Source organism: Haliotis asinina, chromosome 9, assembly GCF_037392515.1.
Source record: "Haliotis asinina isolate JCU_RB_2024 chromosome 9, JCU_Hal_asi_v2, whole genome shotgun sequence".
Lineage (NCBI taxonomy): Eukaryota > Metazoa > Mollusca > Gastropoda > Lepetellida > Haliotidae > Haliotis > Haliotis asinina.
This window is the reverse complement of record NC_090288.1, coordinates 31024171-31041962: the sequence shown is the minus strand read 5'-3', so window position 1 is coordinate 31041962 and position 17792 is coordinate 31024171. Positions and strand designations below refer to the sequence as shown.

The 17792-nt window shown below is 39.9% G+C and overlaps 1 protein-coding gene across 2 annotated transcripts in view; it reads left to right on the top strand.

Moving 5' to 3' along the window:
- LOC137296153 (early endosome antigen 1-like) overlaps window positions 1-17792 on the top strand; it is a 37847-nt gene that overhangs the window by 984 nt on the left and 19071 nt on the right. Inside the window, exons 3-16 of one of the 2 annotated variants that reach the window (XM_067827853.1) lie at window positions 722-826; window positions 2606-2712; window positions 8193-8337; window positions 9373-9436; window positions 9919-10025; window positions 10802-10888; window positions 11336-11394; window positions 11807-11947; window positions 12617-12685; window positions 13348-13453; window positions 13790-13957; window positions 14469-14636; window positions 15884-16021; window positions 16658-16744. In XM_067827853.1, the coding sequence (XP_067683954.1) occupies window positions 722-826; window positions 2606-2712; window positions 8193-8337; window positions 9373-9436; window positions 9919-10025; window positions 10802-10888; window positions 11336-11394; window positions 11807-11947; window positions 12617-12685; window positions 13348-13453; window positions 13790-13957; window positions 14469-14636; window positions 15884-16021; window positions 16658-16744 (1551 nt within the window). The remainder of the gene's footprint in view (window positions 1-721; window positions 827-2605; window positions 2713-8192; window positions 8338-9372; window positions 9437-9918; window positions 10026-10801; window positions 10889-11335; window positions 11395-11806; window positions 11948-12616; window positions 12686-13347; window positions 13454-13789; window positions 13958-14468; window positions 14637-15883; window positions 16022-16657; window positions 16745-17792) is intronic. The other variant, XM_067827855.1, reaches the window with a different exon arrangement.

Here is a 17792-nt window from a genome sequence, read left to right as displayed (position 1 = left end):
CATGCTTAAAGCAATTTATGAGAGGTTTATATTGTGTATCATTCGTTAGAGGATTACCAGCCTGTTACATTTTGGATATAATGTAAATTTGAGTTGACTGAGTTGACTCTAACCAACCGCACTTTGCTTTTTGCATGTAAGGTTCCTGTTTTCAATTTTCAGTGATAACAAACAAAATCCATACTTCAGTCATGGTCTTGAATGAATGTTTGCATTGCATCATATAATTGTTAAGTCACACAAATACCCTTTGTTTCATGTTCAAATTACACACTAAGGCACATTCTATATTACACAAGCATAAATAACCTTTTTGTTTGTTCTGTATGCTGGCAGTGGCACTATTGCTTACAAGGGTTGTCAGTTATAAATATATCTCCATCTGCAAAGAAGGTGGATATCTAGATGAATAACACCTGGTCAAGAATGATTTGTTCAAAAGATGCACTTGTGTTACTGTAACAAATCTTGTGTTATTACTACCATGTTTTATGTTTTAAGTCAAACAAATGTTTAATACAAGTGACAGCAGTATGGAGAGAAATTGATTTTCACATAGGCTTACAACATGTACTTACCTGAATAAGAAACACAGGAGCTACAATGATTATTTATCATTTTGAACAAGGTAAAATAAGGATAAATTTTATCTGACTAGCCACATCCATACAGACCTCCTTCTATCCGTCTTACCTCCTATGACCTGAATCTTCCCCTGCAGGGCTTTCTGTGTCCCATGTGTATGCAGTCGCTCAGGTCAGCTGAGGCGCTACAGATGCACTTTGACATAGAGCACAGTGAGACTGATCAACTCAAAGACCAGGGCGTAAGGCAGTTGCATGCACTTTATCACTGTTTGTGATTCTTCACCGTTTATTTATATATATGTATATTTGGTTCTGTAGTGCTAAGTCTATAGTGTATAGTGTTTTTCCCTTTGACTTTTGAGATTCTAATTTAGTGTCATCTTGTAAAATGTTCTTAGTGGTGCTTTCGATCCTCTTCATTCTGGATACAAAGTAGGTTCAAAAGTGTTACACGTATTAAACATTTCATTTTGAAAGCCAGCATGATATGTTTAGTGTGATTTTTATTGTTTTTGTGTTTCCATGAAAACTGATTGTCATGAAAATCTCTTCATAATTATTTGTTGTTTATTTGTTATCTTTCACTTTTACTACTTCATACAAATCAGGACAAATAATTCCAGGTAAACGTGGTTGCGAGCAAAAATGTTTAATCCTCTGGTGGTTTTTACAATAATGAGATGACTTTCTAATGATGTCACAGTCGCACTTCGTAAATCTGAAAATGGTTTTTGATAGTTAATTTACATGGCCAGATAGTTCATTGGCGAAGTAAATATTTCTGACAACTTTGATGAAGATTCTTTTACAAATTGTCTGTCTGATATGAAAATAGTTAGGTGCAGGTGACATTGGTGCAGAGCAAGAATTCGTTGTCACTTGCATGAAGTTCAAACATTGGATTAAGAATAATAAGATGCCCAGAACTTGACTAGTTGTGCTATGTTTCATAAACATTTGCACTGTATAAAATATGAGTCAAGTGATGTTAAAGGTGAAAGGGGTGTGAAATGTGAGGTAGAATGTATGGTCCTGTGGCACCAAGAAGGTTAAAACTCAAATTGGATGATCCCAGAATTTTTCATCTTGGCACTATATTAGGTTTGCACTGGTCATTGTTCTTATATTGTATGTTGGTAAAACGTAAATATATTTGCAGCGTCTCATTTTATCTTAAATATTACCCACTGACTCTTACATCTTGCACTATTTTCAACCATAGTGCTGGAAGTTTTGTTAGTAGCCTCGTATCAACAGCTTCTGATTACCCGCTGACTCTTAGTCTTATATCTTGCACCATGCACACATAAGACATTTTCTGCCTCAGTGCTGGAATTTTTGTCAGTAGCTTCATATCAAAGGCCTTTTATCTTTCATCCATAACTTTGATTATGTTAACATACTAACCATACTTAGACTTATGCTCCAGTGAGAAAATTTTGTTAGTCTGGAACAGCTAATGTGTGTAGCAAGTAGAATAACGATACATATATCGCAGTATTGATAAATGTGATACTTTATTGGACGATAAATAGATCAATACTTTTTTCATATCGATATCATTAGAAATTGACAGTTATGTCAAAATTTATGCTGTTACTTGATATAAAAATATACGTTTTTAAAGAAAATAACTAAAGATGTCGTCATGTGAATTTAATCTTATCATTCAGAGGTATCGCGATATCTATCGCATCGTGAATTGTCTGTAACGTTGCACCTCCAGTAGCAAGAGGCGAATAACAGGATCTATGTGGTTGATATGGCAGGAATAGAAGGATGTTACAAAGATGCTTACAGTTATGAATGTACAACCTCACTGAATGGTATCAAAATTGTATAGCACAATCTTCATGATGATTGATTTGTCCATATTTGATTATAACAGACTTCATCAAATATAGCTGGAATATTGCAGAGGTGTGTCTTAATTTACAAACACACAAGAAATGTTCCCGGAATTTAGGATCCATATGTGTATGTATTACGAAGAGCATGATGTGATGTATTTGTATTAGGAGGGTTTCCTTTGCCCGATCTGCAAAAAGTCGTTGTCTTCCCCGGAGGAACTGACGGAGCACTACCAGTCGATCCATGAGACCCCAGCGAGACCAACAGAGAACAGGTAGTTCATGTCACACACAATCGATTGTTTCTTATCATGTATTTCACCTAATGTTTGTGGCAAAAGCTGAATGTCTGCTGGTTTGAACCATCTTTTTTGCAAGTGTGCTAACATCTCCATGTTACTTAATCTATTTGCCTTAACGATATTCAAGCTAAGTGTAAATTTTGTGTGGAACTCAACAACTTAGTATCATTCTCTTCTTCATTGATGCAGTTCGATGAAATGATAGTTCCAAATTCTTTTCTCAAAAATAGTTCAATAGTCTTATACCAACAGTTCAACTTATTTTAGTGTCCCTCAGTAAACCTGTTCTTATGGTACAGAACATGCTGAACCTAGGGAAATTGTTTTTTACTTTTGCCATAACTCTAACCCACTTGGGTATAAGGCCACTTTGCCTACTATATATTTCAAATATTCCCTTTGTTATAATATAAAGGCATCCACATTGTTTTGCATTACAGTGCCATCTCCTTGTTTTAACATTTTAAGGGTATATATATTTTCCCTGGCTAGTGAAGCTTTCCATGTTATAACAAGTTCTGTTTTAATGTGAACCCTGCATATGTTAATTTATACTTGTCATTTAAAAACAGTTTTTCATCTGCCTTTTCATACCAAATACATATTGATGTCTTTCTAACTACATGGTGGGTGAGACCCGTGAACGTTCCGGGGTAGAATAGGCCTTCAGCAACCCATGCTTGCAATAAAAGGCAACTACTTTTGTTGTAAGATGCGACTAACGGGATCAGGTGGTCAGGTTCGCTGATTTGGTTGACACATGTCATTGGTTCCCAGATCGATACTCATGTTGGTTGATCACTGGATTGTCTGGTCCACTTGATTATTTACAGACTGGTGCCATGTTGCTGGAATATTGCTGAGTGTGGCATAAAACTAAACTAAACTCACTCACGCACATGGAGGGTGTATAAAACATCTTTAGCGCTAAGATAATGCCACTATCAAATCATAACCACTACCAAACATTGAGTTATAATCATGATTATCAGACAATGTTAATTATAAATTTGAAAGTGCGAACTTAATTAAAAGTTTGTAGTTAATTGGCTTCAATACATACTGCTGAATTCAGTGACCAGGGCCCTGTTCCACAATGTGATCATGATGCTACAGCAGTCATAAGTGTATGTTAAAGTATGTAAGTTACAATTACCTTTTCTCTGTGATAGCTAAATGGAATTGGGACCAGCTAGAAGGAGTCAAGTTATAGTATATCATGCGACAGTGAAAGAATCAGTTAATATAACTAATTTGGTCCCTGTATACAATTTACAGTATAACTTGTCTTTTTAACATGCTCCATAAGTCATTCTTCAGGTGTCTTTCAGTGCACTTAAGTCAGTGGAATGAAATCATGAACACATTCTCAGTGAATAATGATTCAACATTTTAAGAATCTTCATTCAGTATCAAATTCAAAGGTCCAAAGTATGTGCATACACATGGACACATACCTACCTACATACCAACATACCAACATACCTACATACGTATATACCTACATACCAACATACCTACATACGTACATACCTACATACCTACATACCTACATACGTACATACCTACATACCAACATACCTACATACCAACATACCTACATACCTATATACCAACATACATACCAACATACCTACATACCAACATACCTACATACGTACATACCTACATACGTACCTACCTGCACACACGCACGCAAGATACATAATACACACACAAACACACACAGATACATAATGCATGCACACTCATACATAAACATGCATGCATGCACACGAGCGCACGCACACACACACACAGACACAGACACACACAGACACACACACAGAGAGACAGACAGGCAGAGACACACACACACACACACACACACACACACGCACATAGTGTATGTATAGCCAAGGCATTATAATACAGTGTATAGCATTAAGATAATTATGGTTCAGTTTCCTATCACCAGAATTAAAAGTAGTGATGGTAAAATTGTCAGTTGTCTCCCTTTGCTGTCCCCATACAGCTGTCTGATGTATGTAGCGGCCACAAAATTTTCGAGTCCCGTGGTGGGATTCGAACGATGGACCTTCTGATCCGAAGTGGGACGCCTTGTCCACATGACCAAAGAGGTTAACCCGTCAGCAAGCTGACAAGGTAAGGATGTCATCTTTGGGATGACTCCACACCCTGCTACATACTGTCCCGTCAACAGAAGGCACGTCCCGGGCCGCATAGTTGGGTATTGAGGCTTATTTTGTTCAAATTTGATATGAACTTGCTCAGCCCCGTGTTGAGCGCCAATGTAGCGGCCACAAAATTTCCGATTCCCGTGATGGGATTCGAATGACGGACCTTCTGATCCTAAGTCGGGCGCCTTGTCCACATGACCAAAGAGGTTAACCCTGTCAGCAACTGACAAGGTAAGGATGTCATCTTAGGGATGACTCCACGCTCTGCTACATGTAGAATATCGAACTATATATCCTGACATACTGCTATCTGTTCACGCTCAACTTGTGTTGTTCAAATGACATGAAGTAATACAGAGCTAGAGATTCTGACAGTGTTATCTGTCATATCTATGAGTTTTTAGTATATCACATTATTTTTATACATTTAGTATGAACTTTATTTAGAGGTCAGGCAATCTGTCAAGATACTTCTTACAGTGGCTTTCCATTTTCCATCCTTTTGTAGCTTTGCGAAAATATGTATTATCAGTCACAGATGTTAAGAAAAGCAAGTATCATTTACCTGTTACTAATATCTTTTGTCATAAAAAATATACAGAAAGTAACGAGAATGTGAAGCATGTGAAATGTAAGGGATGTAAAGGAGCACTTTTAGAATTCAGCACTACATATTCTCATGAGGAAGTCACTAAGAACAAGCAACCAGTTTGTGAGAATCTGTCGGACATGAATTTTTCAACAATGGAATCCTAACTTCAGTATCTACGTACGCTTTCCATGTTTTGTAAAAAAATTGTGACATTTAACTTCTTTGTATGCAAGTACTTTGTAGTATCATCATTTGCTTATAAATATGTCCCATCTGGTCACAAGATGGAGATGTATTCAATGCCTTTAGGTGGCCCCTTGGAATTTGTACCAAAGGTACTGCACAGTGCAAAAAAGGTGGATCCCAGAGAAAAGAGGATGTGAAATTACTAATGAATTATTTTATATATTTGACAGCAAATTACACTGTAAAAAATAAAAAAATCAAGTTAGTGGACCAAATAATTTCCTGAAAATGACAAAATCCACAGCAGCCCTAGAAAGCTGTCTGTCTGATGTTGCACTATTAAGGCTTTCTGTTTTCCTCAAAGTGAGACACTGAAAATTTCTTCCTTTGTCCCTACAGAAACAGGAGGTAGGTACATGTACAATTGTTCAGGTGGCCGGGCTTTTCTCTCTGTCTCTCAGCGAGTCGTCTCTGTCACAAATATCCTTACCATTCCCTGGCTTGACTTTCTGTTCTGGTCTATTGCTTTCTGGTCACTGCTTCTAGTTCAGTTGGAATGTGTTTGTATGACAACCACCAGTACTTACAGTATATACACCTCATCTTACATTTCACAGTATGTTATGTACATGCCTGGATTATTTTCTATGATATTCACTACATAGTCACCATCTTCTGTATCTCTTGTGCTTACATTTCGCTAGACCTCCACTAACAACTGGATCTTGGGTGTGGTTCTCGTGATTTCAGGGGGGTGGGGGGTGTATGATGGGGGGTGGGCGTGTGGTACAGTACCTATATAGTTTAAGTGTTCGCTCTTCACGCCGAAGACACAAGTTCGATACCCATATTGGCAAAATGTGTGAAGCCCATTTTTTGTGTTCCCTGTTGTGATATTGCCGGAATATTGCTACAAGCAGCGTAAAAATAAAACTTTGCCAGTTAAAATGTGTGAAGCCCATTTTTTGTGTTCCCTGTTGTGATATTGCTGGAATATTGCTACAAGCAGCGTAAAAATAAAACAGTTCAGCACAGTTTTTAGTCCAACAGACCAATCAGACTTACAATCCATGTTGGACTGGGTATATCAACAGCGTGGCATTCTGTCCCATCGATTGTGTGAGTTTGAAACACATTCATCAATAAACTTGAAGCAGTGACTGACACATGAAAGAAAGTTGTCATGTTCATTAAAACTGGCAGTAGCAAGTCCCTTTCTATCAATCTGTGAATGTCTGGGGTAGAATAGGCCTTCAGCAGCCCATGCGTGCCATGACAGGTGACTATACTTGTCGTAACAGGCAACTAACGGGGTCGGGTGGTCAGGTTCGCTGACTTGGTTGATATATATCATCAGTTCCCAATTGCGCAGATCGATGCTCATGTTGCTGATCACTGGATTGTCTGGTCCAGACTCGATTATATACCGACCGCCATCATATAGCTGGAATATTGCTGAGTGCATAATGCTAACCTCACTCACTCACTCACTCCCTTTTCTGTCAGGCATATACTTAACATACGTTATATTTTGGAATGCACTTTGTCAGTTATGTACAGATTCTAGTATTTTTATTGGGCTGAGTCACAGCTGGGATTAGAACCCACACCCTCAGTGTCAGACACCTAATCGACTGCACACAAGGTGAAACATGTAGCCCACTGTGTAATCCTAAATATAACCCATGTTACATTTGACGACTTTCTATATGTCATTGTGTTACTGAGTATACACCCATTTGTTTTTCCCTGTCATGACATTTGAGAGGTCAGTAAAATCAAGAGTGAGTAATTTGAGATCCACAAGATCTACAGGAATGATCCATTGGTTAGTGCAGGTTTAGTGAAGTTCGAAGTTTAGAGACATACAAAATTTCTAATCAGTTTTGCATTGTAAAACCCATACCGTACCATAGTTGTCGCTGAGGTTATCATAAGTCCCATACCTTACCATAGTCTTGGCACTGAGGTTATCATAAGTCTCATACCTTACCATAGATGTCACTGAGGTTATCATAAGTCCCATACCTTACCATTGTCTTGGCACTGAGGTTATCATAAGTCCCATACCTTACCGTAGTCTTGGCACTGAGGTTATCATAAGTCTCATACCTTACCATAGTCTTGGCACTAAAGTTTCAAGCAGTGTAAGTTGGTGTAAGTGAGTGTGTTGTCGCTGATGCTATAAGCCACTTGTTTGCTTGCTGAGACTGATTGTTTGCAGGTTATGACAGAGCTGGAATATTGCTGAATGTGCATACACCAACATTCAATCACTCATTAGTTTAGTGGTCCCATATATAGTTTACTAAATGATCAATTCAATAAAGAAATTCTTAATAAATATCTAGTTAATATCCGAAAATATTATGTTCATCACCTTCATCATTGTGCCTGTTCATGAAAATGTGTACCATTTTTAGTACTATTAGTCTGTGTGAGTTTTGTATATATTACTATGATAAAGATGCCAAGGGCACTCGTGGTTTCCACAGAGATGGCGATGTGTTGGCCTTGAGACAGGAGATTGAGGACCTAAGGGTGTCTCTAAAGGAGGAGAAGTGGTACACAGAAGAACTGAAGAGGGAGCTGGAGAAGACCCAGCAGAATGGGGAGGTTCCTGATGCCATATCTGCTGAGGTGAGTTCTCTCCAAGAACTTGTGTTAAGTCTCAGGCTGTCTTACGTATAACTGATTTACACTGATAATAATGTTCGGGCTGGAATCTAATGTTTGTGTCCGTTTGCACCGCCAGGGAAGTCTCGAAGCACTAGACTCCCTGCCCCACACATTATTAGTTGCCTGAGAATGTATGGGAGTTCCCCAGGGTGCTAACTGAAACACAGGACTTCCCACCCCACAGATTATTTATCCACAAATATCCAAGTCAGCATGCACCCCAGGAAATTTTACATACCATGTCTGCATCTGTACTCTAGGAATCTCCTTTAGCGGTCTTAGCTTATTTTTATACATGGGCTACCGATATAGTGAATCGATAAGTTTTAAATTGTCACATATCCCATATGCAATGGTTCACGATACATCAATGTTTAACTTTGAATATTGCCTGATGGCAATATCTGTCAAGAAAAAGGCTTACTTTTGTTTGACGATTACGATACATGTTTTTCCCTTCATAAGTTAACGTTGTCCTGGAAATTCTTGTGTCAAGAACCGTGTCAGATATAGCGCATAAAGTTAAAGTATAAACTTAATCTCATTTCTGAATGAACATTTAAAAAATGCTGTTGGAATTTGATAAAATACTTCAAAATGGTTTTGTTTGATCTTAAGGTGTGTTATGGTTGGCGTTAGAATTAAATCAAGATTTGTATCATATCGCAGCTTCAGTGGACAATACTTTGGCAACATATCACCGTGACCAAAACTTTAGTATTGTGATGTATTGCATCGCAGGCTGTATGCCAATACCATCACTACGGTATTGCACTAGCATAACATTAGCATATGTTTCCTTGCTTGTCAACACATAACACAAATGTTATAACTATAGGTATGTCTGTCACCATGGAGTAAAACTGCCTGACATGCTGAAATGACCATTTTTCAGGAGGGTCAAGAAAAATGCTTGAAAGTCTGATTTGTTGTTTGACAATCAGTTTATCAGTTTTGAGTCAGACACATTCTTTCAGTTGTGTATCTGCATTTCAGACAAAGAATGAGCTGGAACTGCTGAAGATGCAGTTGAAAGGCTCTGAAGAAAGTAGAACCCTCTGTGAGTTCATGTTATCCAATGCGTCTGCTGTCTCCATCCTTGCATTTCCAGGATATGTTATACCAAGTCTGCTTCATAATACCATACGCCAGTTTGCTACCATTCCTTGTTTGAGTCTATGTAATGTCGCAATGCCTAGAGTTATCATCTAGTGATTTGAAACAAGTCTGCAATGTCATCAGCACATGACTCCATTTGTTTCATAATGTCTGTTCAAAGTACACATGGGAATACCTTCCCTACTCAAATTTAATGCAGGAAGACAGGTTTAGGGGAAAATGTTATTCATAACCATGATGGTGGATTATAATGAAATCCAATATCACCTCTCCTCAAATGTTTGCCAGTTGTGCTATGTTGAAATCTGTTAGGAATATGTCTTTGCTTTAGAATTATCAATGATCAACACAAGAAACTGTTTGCCAGTATCAGTGTTTCTGAGGTTCCCATGACCTCATGTCACTGACCCCCACTTGTTGCAGTGAGTTCTGAGGTGCACCACCTCCAGACGACGGTGTCAGAGGTCACAGGTCAGCTGAATGCCATAAAGGAGGAGAAGGAAAAAATTGAACAGAAAACAGCACACATGGTCAGTACTGATAGACTGTCGTTACCTTGTATATGGCTCTTGTTTGTGGGGGAGGGGGGATTCTTGGTGAAATTGCTCCCATACCACCTTTGCTGCTAATAACAGGTGTATATGTGGATTGGGTGGCTAGACATGTTGACATGAATAATTGTCATTGTAACCCCACAGTGTGGATCTTTCCTCACAGGACCCGTGAAGGTTCCCAAATACTGGATTATCTGGTCCAGACTCAATTATTTACAGACCGTCGCCATATAAAGCTGGAATATTACTGAGTGCAGCGTAAAACTAAACTCACTCATTCACTCACTCTTTCCTCACAGTCACTGGATTGCCTGGTCCAGACTTAATTATTTACAGACTGTACTAATATAGCTGGAAAATTACAGACATGAGTTGACTAATGTAAATTGATCTCCAAAAAGCAGGGATTAGACTTGACATGGCTTAACAGAAAATGCCTGTTACGAGAAAGTTCACTCACATGGTCTCATGGTAACTACAACTGAGAGGTGGGATTCAGTCATCATTAAAGACCCAATTGACCAGCAGGTGAATAGCTTTGTAGGCATTTTGTGAATATTTCATATCATAGCAGCAAACCTGTCCCCTTTTGGCTTGTTTATACAATGTCTTTTTGCTCAGAAAGATAGCAAACTTGATGTTTTGTAAACATTGAAGGTTGTCAGAATGTGAGGCATCCAGAAGAGTTTGTTTGTGTACACTTGACCTGTGGATATGTAATAGGGATGTAGACTTTTGAATGACCTTTCTAGGCTGGTGAGATGGTGAGTGTGAAGGCCAAAGCTGATGAGAGCGAAGGTCAAAGGGCAGCGCTGGAGGACCACATTCGTACACTGAAGGTGAGGTCAAACACATATACAACAGATGGCCTAACGGACCAGGTTAAGTGGCAGTTTTAACAGTCGACTGAAATGGGTATTACATTATAATTTGTTGCATGACTCATTCTTTGTTCATGCTTTCAACCAGTGGTTTTCATGGACCAGATTCTGGTATTTACTGACTTCAGTGGTTCATATAATATATTGATGACTGCAGCAGTAATCCTTATTTACTCGAGAACATGCTGCATTTTTTCTACATTTTAAAACCCTTAGAAACTATTTGAGAAGTTATCATATGTAAGATATGATATCAATTCTCCTGACCTGTGAAGGTCCGGGGTAGAATAGGCCTTCAGCAACGCAACGTAAGAGGCGGGTCTTGCTACATCTATTGTGTGTAGCACTAGTATGTACCATTAGTACTAGTTACAGCACCTATTATCCATTATGTTCCTCTTGCAGGTTCAGCTGGATGAAAAGGATAGCTATGTCCGGAACGTGGAGTCCCAGTTGTCCCAGAGGTGATGCTCCTTTCAAGTTTCAAACAATAGTAACAGTCCGCTCATATCTAAGCATACATGCATTACTATCCCTGGTTATATTGCACTGTCATCCTTTCCCATGCTCTTTCAACTCCCTGGGGATCATACAGCCATTGAGGGCAACAAACTCAACACTCACTTTGCCAGCACATGCACATGGGTACACATTTTACAGCTGGAGGAACTGAGATAGTGTAGATGTAAGTATCTAACCCCACCTCTAGACCAGAACCTAGGTGCCTCCACCGGGCACTGAACCCAGGCCTTCAGCATGATAGGAAGACACCTTACCACTGCACTGTTGCACACTATGGTTTGAATACTGATACAAGGCAAACACTCTGCCAGTCTCTTAATATAAGGTTTATTGTTTAGGTGTTTGTGTTTGCAGGCCCGGGGCTGATGACGTTCTGGTGCTGAAACAGGAACTCATCAGTGTTCAGACTCTGATGGACAAGATGACTCTGGAGCGGGAGAAGGAGAAGGATGACCTGGAGCGGGAATACAAGGCTCTGCAGGAGAAGTACCAGGAGTAAGTAGACACGTCACATTCATTACCCATCATACTAGTGGTATTAGAATGTACCAATGTGCACTAGATCGAATGTCAGCCTTGAAATCATATCAGACACTCTGTTCCTTAATCGTGTTGTACCCAACAGTGTTACAACATGGTTGTTTCCCTGCTTGGGGCTTGGCATTAAGAGGACAAAACAAGACTGGTCGGCTCAGTATATTGTGTCAGAACGTGGTATCTATGTTAAACTGCAGTGTATCTCGGTAAGCTTTTATCCTTCAAGATCCAGGTTAAACCTGATTTTCAGTAACCCATTCTTGTCGTAAGAAGCAGCTAACAGGATCAGGTGTTCAGACTTGCTAACTTCTTTTAGTCATGTCATTGTATCGCAGTTGTTTAGATTGATCCTCATGATGTTGATCACTAGATTGTCTGGTCCAGACTTGATTATTTACAGACTGCCGCCATATAGCTGGAATACTGCTGAGTGCGGCGTTAAACAACAAACAACCAAACAATAAGCTAGCATTACACTGGCATACCTGGACAAGTGCAAGCAGCCACACACATACATGTTTGTTGTAAATATCTGCAGTAACCTTCACACGCCTTTACCCACCCCATTTTATATATATATGCTGATTATGTTAATACTGTCATTTCATCCTGGTCTTTCCATCACAGGTCCACTGTAAGGTATAACGAACTGAAGCTTGAGCTGGAGAAGGCCCCCAAGCTGGAGGAGTTGGCACAGTAAGTGTCCTCTTGTGTTAACAAAAGACAAGCATTGAGATGAGCTACCTTGGTTCTTATGGTTCCGTCACTTAAAATGAGTGAGAGAATTTAGTATTACGCTGCTTTCACAATATTCCAGCAATATCATGATGTGGATACTAGAAATGGGCTTTACGCATTGTACCCATGTGGGGAATCAAACACAGATCTTCGTTGTGATGAACAAACGCTTTCACTGCTCTGCTGTCCCTCTGCCTCTCGTCACAGAAAGCTTATTGCAGTCTTATTACTGAAAGTATGTTTATGACAATTTCCGCTAAGATGTCTTTGTTGAATGGGTGGTATTAGTGATAAAGTTTGTCAGTGCTATGGAATGGGTGTTCTTTTTGCACAAACATTGCATTGTGGAGGGGGATAGAGGCAAGTTTGGTAGATGTTATCCCTACACACTTACCCAGTATAATGACTCACAGTTCTGGTTAGAATAAGTCTTTCCTGAAAGCATTTGATCAGTTATTTCCATCTCAAGAGGGATGTGTATAAGAGTTGTGGGTTTCTGACTTGTGTTAGTATTAACATATACCAAGCATTGTCAACATCATCCTGAGCTAAACACTGGAGACTGACATGACTGTTTTAAACCTGAATTTCTGAATCTGTTTTGATGTAAGATATTTCAGTCTTCAGACTGCTCTGAGTGAGCGAGATTCCGGATCTCAGCACCTGGCTTCCAGTCTGCAGCAGAAGGAAGCCGAGATCAGAGACCTCATTGAGCACAAAGCAAAGGTAATCAACTCTTGTGCAGATGTGTGTTCTTTGAAAGTTGATGTTCAATCCTGGCTCATTTCTGGACATATGCAGTGTTGAGGAACACAGGTTATGTTATCAAGACAGATATTTAAGTCGGAGAAGTGTTATGAATAACTTGGATGTGCTCAGTGGAACTTGAGTGTTCTCTGTCACATGGAAGTGTAGGGGTTCTATTTGAGTGGTGTCTGTGACATGGATATAGGTGTATGAGTGTAGCTTGTGCAGCATCTATCACATGAACCTGTTTTGGTCTAACTTGTGTGATATGTATCAAACTGACCTGTAAGAGTGTGGATGGTGTCTTCCTTGCAGTTGACCCAACAGCTTGAGGATGTGAGACTGGCATCAGGTGACCAGCAGACTGCCATCAGCAAGATGCAGGATGACTACACGAGCCTGGAGGAGGAGAAGCGCAACCTGGAGAACAAGCTGCGCACCAATGAGGCCAATGTTGCAGAGCTCGGCCAGGATCTGAATAAGGTAATGATCGTATCTGTTGTAGTATGATGCGGGTATTCCAGGGCAAATGTTAAATATACCTTCTTGCAGAACTCTGGAAAAAGATGTTTTCAGATTATGAATGTTTTGTATTTATTTTGGCCAGTTTTAATTTTTGGTACTCAGCAATATCCCATCTCTATGATGGTGATCTGTAAAGAATTGAGTCTGAACCACACAATAGAGTGATTAGCATCATGAGTTTCAATTGATGACATGCATGGGCCAGGTCAGCTTGCCTCACCACTTGCTGACGACTAGTTTTTAACCATGATTTTCACTGGTTGCCTCAGTACACTGATGTGTCTGTGTGAAGGACTGCCTCGCTACACTGATGTGTCTCTGTAAAGGAGTGCCTCGCTACACTGATGTGTCTGTGTAAAGGAGTGCCTCGCTACACTGATGTGTCTGTGTAAAGGAGTGGCTCAGTGCACTGATGTGTCTGTACAGAAGTGCCTCAGGACACTGATGTCTCTGTATTTGGTTGTTACAGCTGCATGGCAAGCTGGAAGAGGTGCAGTTGCAGCTGACAGAGAGAACCAGTCAGCTGTCAGAGCTGCAGGCTACCCTGGATGAAAGAGATGCTAAGATCAGCCAGTCAGAGCAGGAGAACCAGATGAGGACTGGGAAGCTGTCTGAAGTTGAGGAGGATCTTATCAAGGTAAGATTGTTTTGACAGGAAGATCTCATTAAGATAATGATATCTGGGTGATGCATAGGATGCGATTATTAAGTTCATTTGAAACATCAGATAGTAGAATTTCTCAAGGGTGAGGCATGGGATGATGGATCTCATAAGGGTGAGGCATGGGATGATGGATCTCATAAGGGTGAGGCATGGGATGATGGATCTCATAAGGGTGAGGCAGGGATGATGGATCTCATAAGGGTGAGGCATGGGATGATGGATCTCATAAGGGTTAGGCATGGGATGATGGATCTCATAAGGGTGAGGCATGGGATGATGGATCTCATAAGGGTGAGGCAGGGATGATGGATCTCATAAGGGTGAGGCATGGGATGATGGATCTCATAAAGATGAGGCATTGGATGATGGATCTCATAAGGGTGAGGCATGGGATGATGGATCTCATTAGGGTGAGGTATGGGATGATTGATCTCATAAGGGTGAGGCATGGGATGATGGATCTCATTAGGGTGAGGTATGGGATGATGGATCTCATAAGGGTGAGGCATGGGATGATGGGTCTCATAATCGTGAGGCATGGGATGATGGATCTCATAATCATGAGGCATGGGATGATGGATCTCATAAGGATGGGAAATGGGATGAGAGGATTTTATTCAGTGAGACATCATGTATGAGGATTTAATTGGGGTAAGGCATGGGGTCTCAAGATCTCATTTCATTTAGGCATAGAATAAGATTATCTGTTAGAAGATGGGATCTCATGATGTGAAATACACTACAGGTGTATTCTAATGAGGATTTTGCATGACACCCTCTCATCATCACCAGGATTGGACAGGATGTCAAGCGTAAGACAAGTACTATCTCATCAAAAGATAGACAGTTTTTGTCAGTTTGGGTCAAAATGATACTGATGAATCACAGTCTCAGAAAATCAAAACAAGATGATGACAGTTTGTTAAGTAAGTTCAATGTTTTTGGGGCAAACTGCATGGAACTTTTATCAAGAGTTGGTCTGATCTTTTCATTACATTCTGCATTGAAATAAATGTTTAATCAAGAATTGATTTGGAGTTACCCATATCATTTTGACCCCAACAGGCAGTAAGTACTGTTGTGCAGATTGAAGTACTTGGAGCCATTTAGTCAGGCACAGGTATTAAGAAAATCTGGTCAGAGTAAACTGCAGGCCAACATTGGTGCTGTAAGTTGAGATCTGGTCTGTGCACATTTATCACAATGCTACCTGTTGTCAGACTCGTAAGGCTTTGGATGAGAAGGAGAAAGCTGTGGCAGATCTCCAGAAGCAGCTGTCTGAGTCAAAGTCCGACTCCCAGGACCAGCTCCACCAGAAGGAGCAGGTGCTTAATGACCTCAAACTCAACCTGGAGAAGGTACAGTAGTCTCCCCTTGACTACTCTCTCTGTCCATTATCTGTAGAACATATCTATTGACAAAGATACACATATATGCAGCACTTAAATGTTGGTAAATTTTAGATAAAGCCTTTTGCTAGAGCTCAATTGAGTATTTTGTTTGACTTACAGATTTGTTAAAAAGTCTGAAAACAAAATTTTCAAGCATTTTAATGTTGCCAATCCGTCTTATTTGCATTAGGAACTGGATGTGATATATACTGGACAAAATAAATGATATTGGTATCTTTATGACTCATATTTCATCGGTATGTCAATGAATAAATGCATCATTATTCATAATTTCCCAAACTATTTTTGTCCAGTATATATCTTGTAGACATTCAAGGAGACTATTGAAAGTATAGTGATGCAATGCACTTTTAACCGTTTTCTTAAGACAGCATTGTTATGTGAATTATGTAAATTGTGTAGATATATGAACGTACAGTGATACGTACAAATGGTGAGATATAACCTATTTTACATACTCCTGGTTTCACCAAACTGGTTAGCGCTGAGACCTGCATCACTATTGGCTTTCCTCCTCCGACAAGTTGTGATGTAATTGGAGTGCAGCCAAAGTTGTATGAAGCAACACTCACTGTTTTTCAGGTCGAGGCTGCTGTGGAGACCAAGGTGTCTGAGATCGCAGACCTCAACCAGCAGCTGTCACATGTACATAAACAGTACGAGGATGAGGTAGGCAGATTTTATTCCATTATCATCCATAAATATCTATATGGGGACCATGTGGTTATTCTTTGGGAAAGACTCCCAACAATCACATGTCACATGAAGGTTCTGGGCTAGACTGGTCTTCATGAGCCCTTGCTTGTATGAGGCAACTAACAGGATCAGGTGGTCAAGCTCGATGACTTGGTTGACGCGTCATCATATCCCATATGAAGTTTATGGTTACTAGATTGTCTGGTCCATATGGCTTGAATATTGCAGAGTGTGGCTTTGAACAGCAAATACACGAAACGACATATCAATCTGTTGATCTTGGTGACCTAATGGCTTGTGTCATGGTCACCTGATAGTTGATTGTTGAGTATGGGATCACAGTATTTTATGATCAAGGGCCTAGATTTTCGAAGCTCTCATAGCGCTAACATAGTCGTAAGTGCCATACATTAACATAGAGTTACGGCTATCTTAGCACTAAGAGAGCTTTGAAAATCCAGGCCCAGATGTCAGCTGAGGCCCTGTACTTGAACTTGTGCTGCATGCACAGGCTTGCAGAAAGCTAACAAAAGTTGTAACATAGCTGTAATGTTGGTGATTGCTGTGTTAAGCAACAAACAAGCAGAACATGGGCCACTGGCGCCCATCGTGGTAGGTGTAGTTTATTGCTATCTCAAATGAAACTCTAAGTGTGCTTATACCATCAGCTACTAGTTTGTTGGGAGCAGATAGATCAGTCAGAGCAGGTACAGAATTGTACAAATTTGAGGATGTTTTTCTTCTTGAAAGTGAGACTCTGGGATAACCATTAATGTGAAGTTGGTCTGTTCCTGTCCACCCAGTTATGACCATGTGTCAACCCATGTTATTTAATGGAACAACTCTCTCCCACATACAAACTTTATCATTCAGTAAAACATCTTTGTTTCATCATCTAATTTCTCTTGTGGGCCACAGATGATAATCAGTAATTGTGAAACGTACATTACATGCCACACTGTAACGTTTATGTCAACAAAGCTATGAAGTGTATGTGACCCATACTGTGATAACCCCCCTA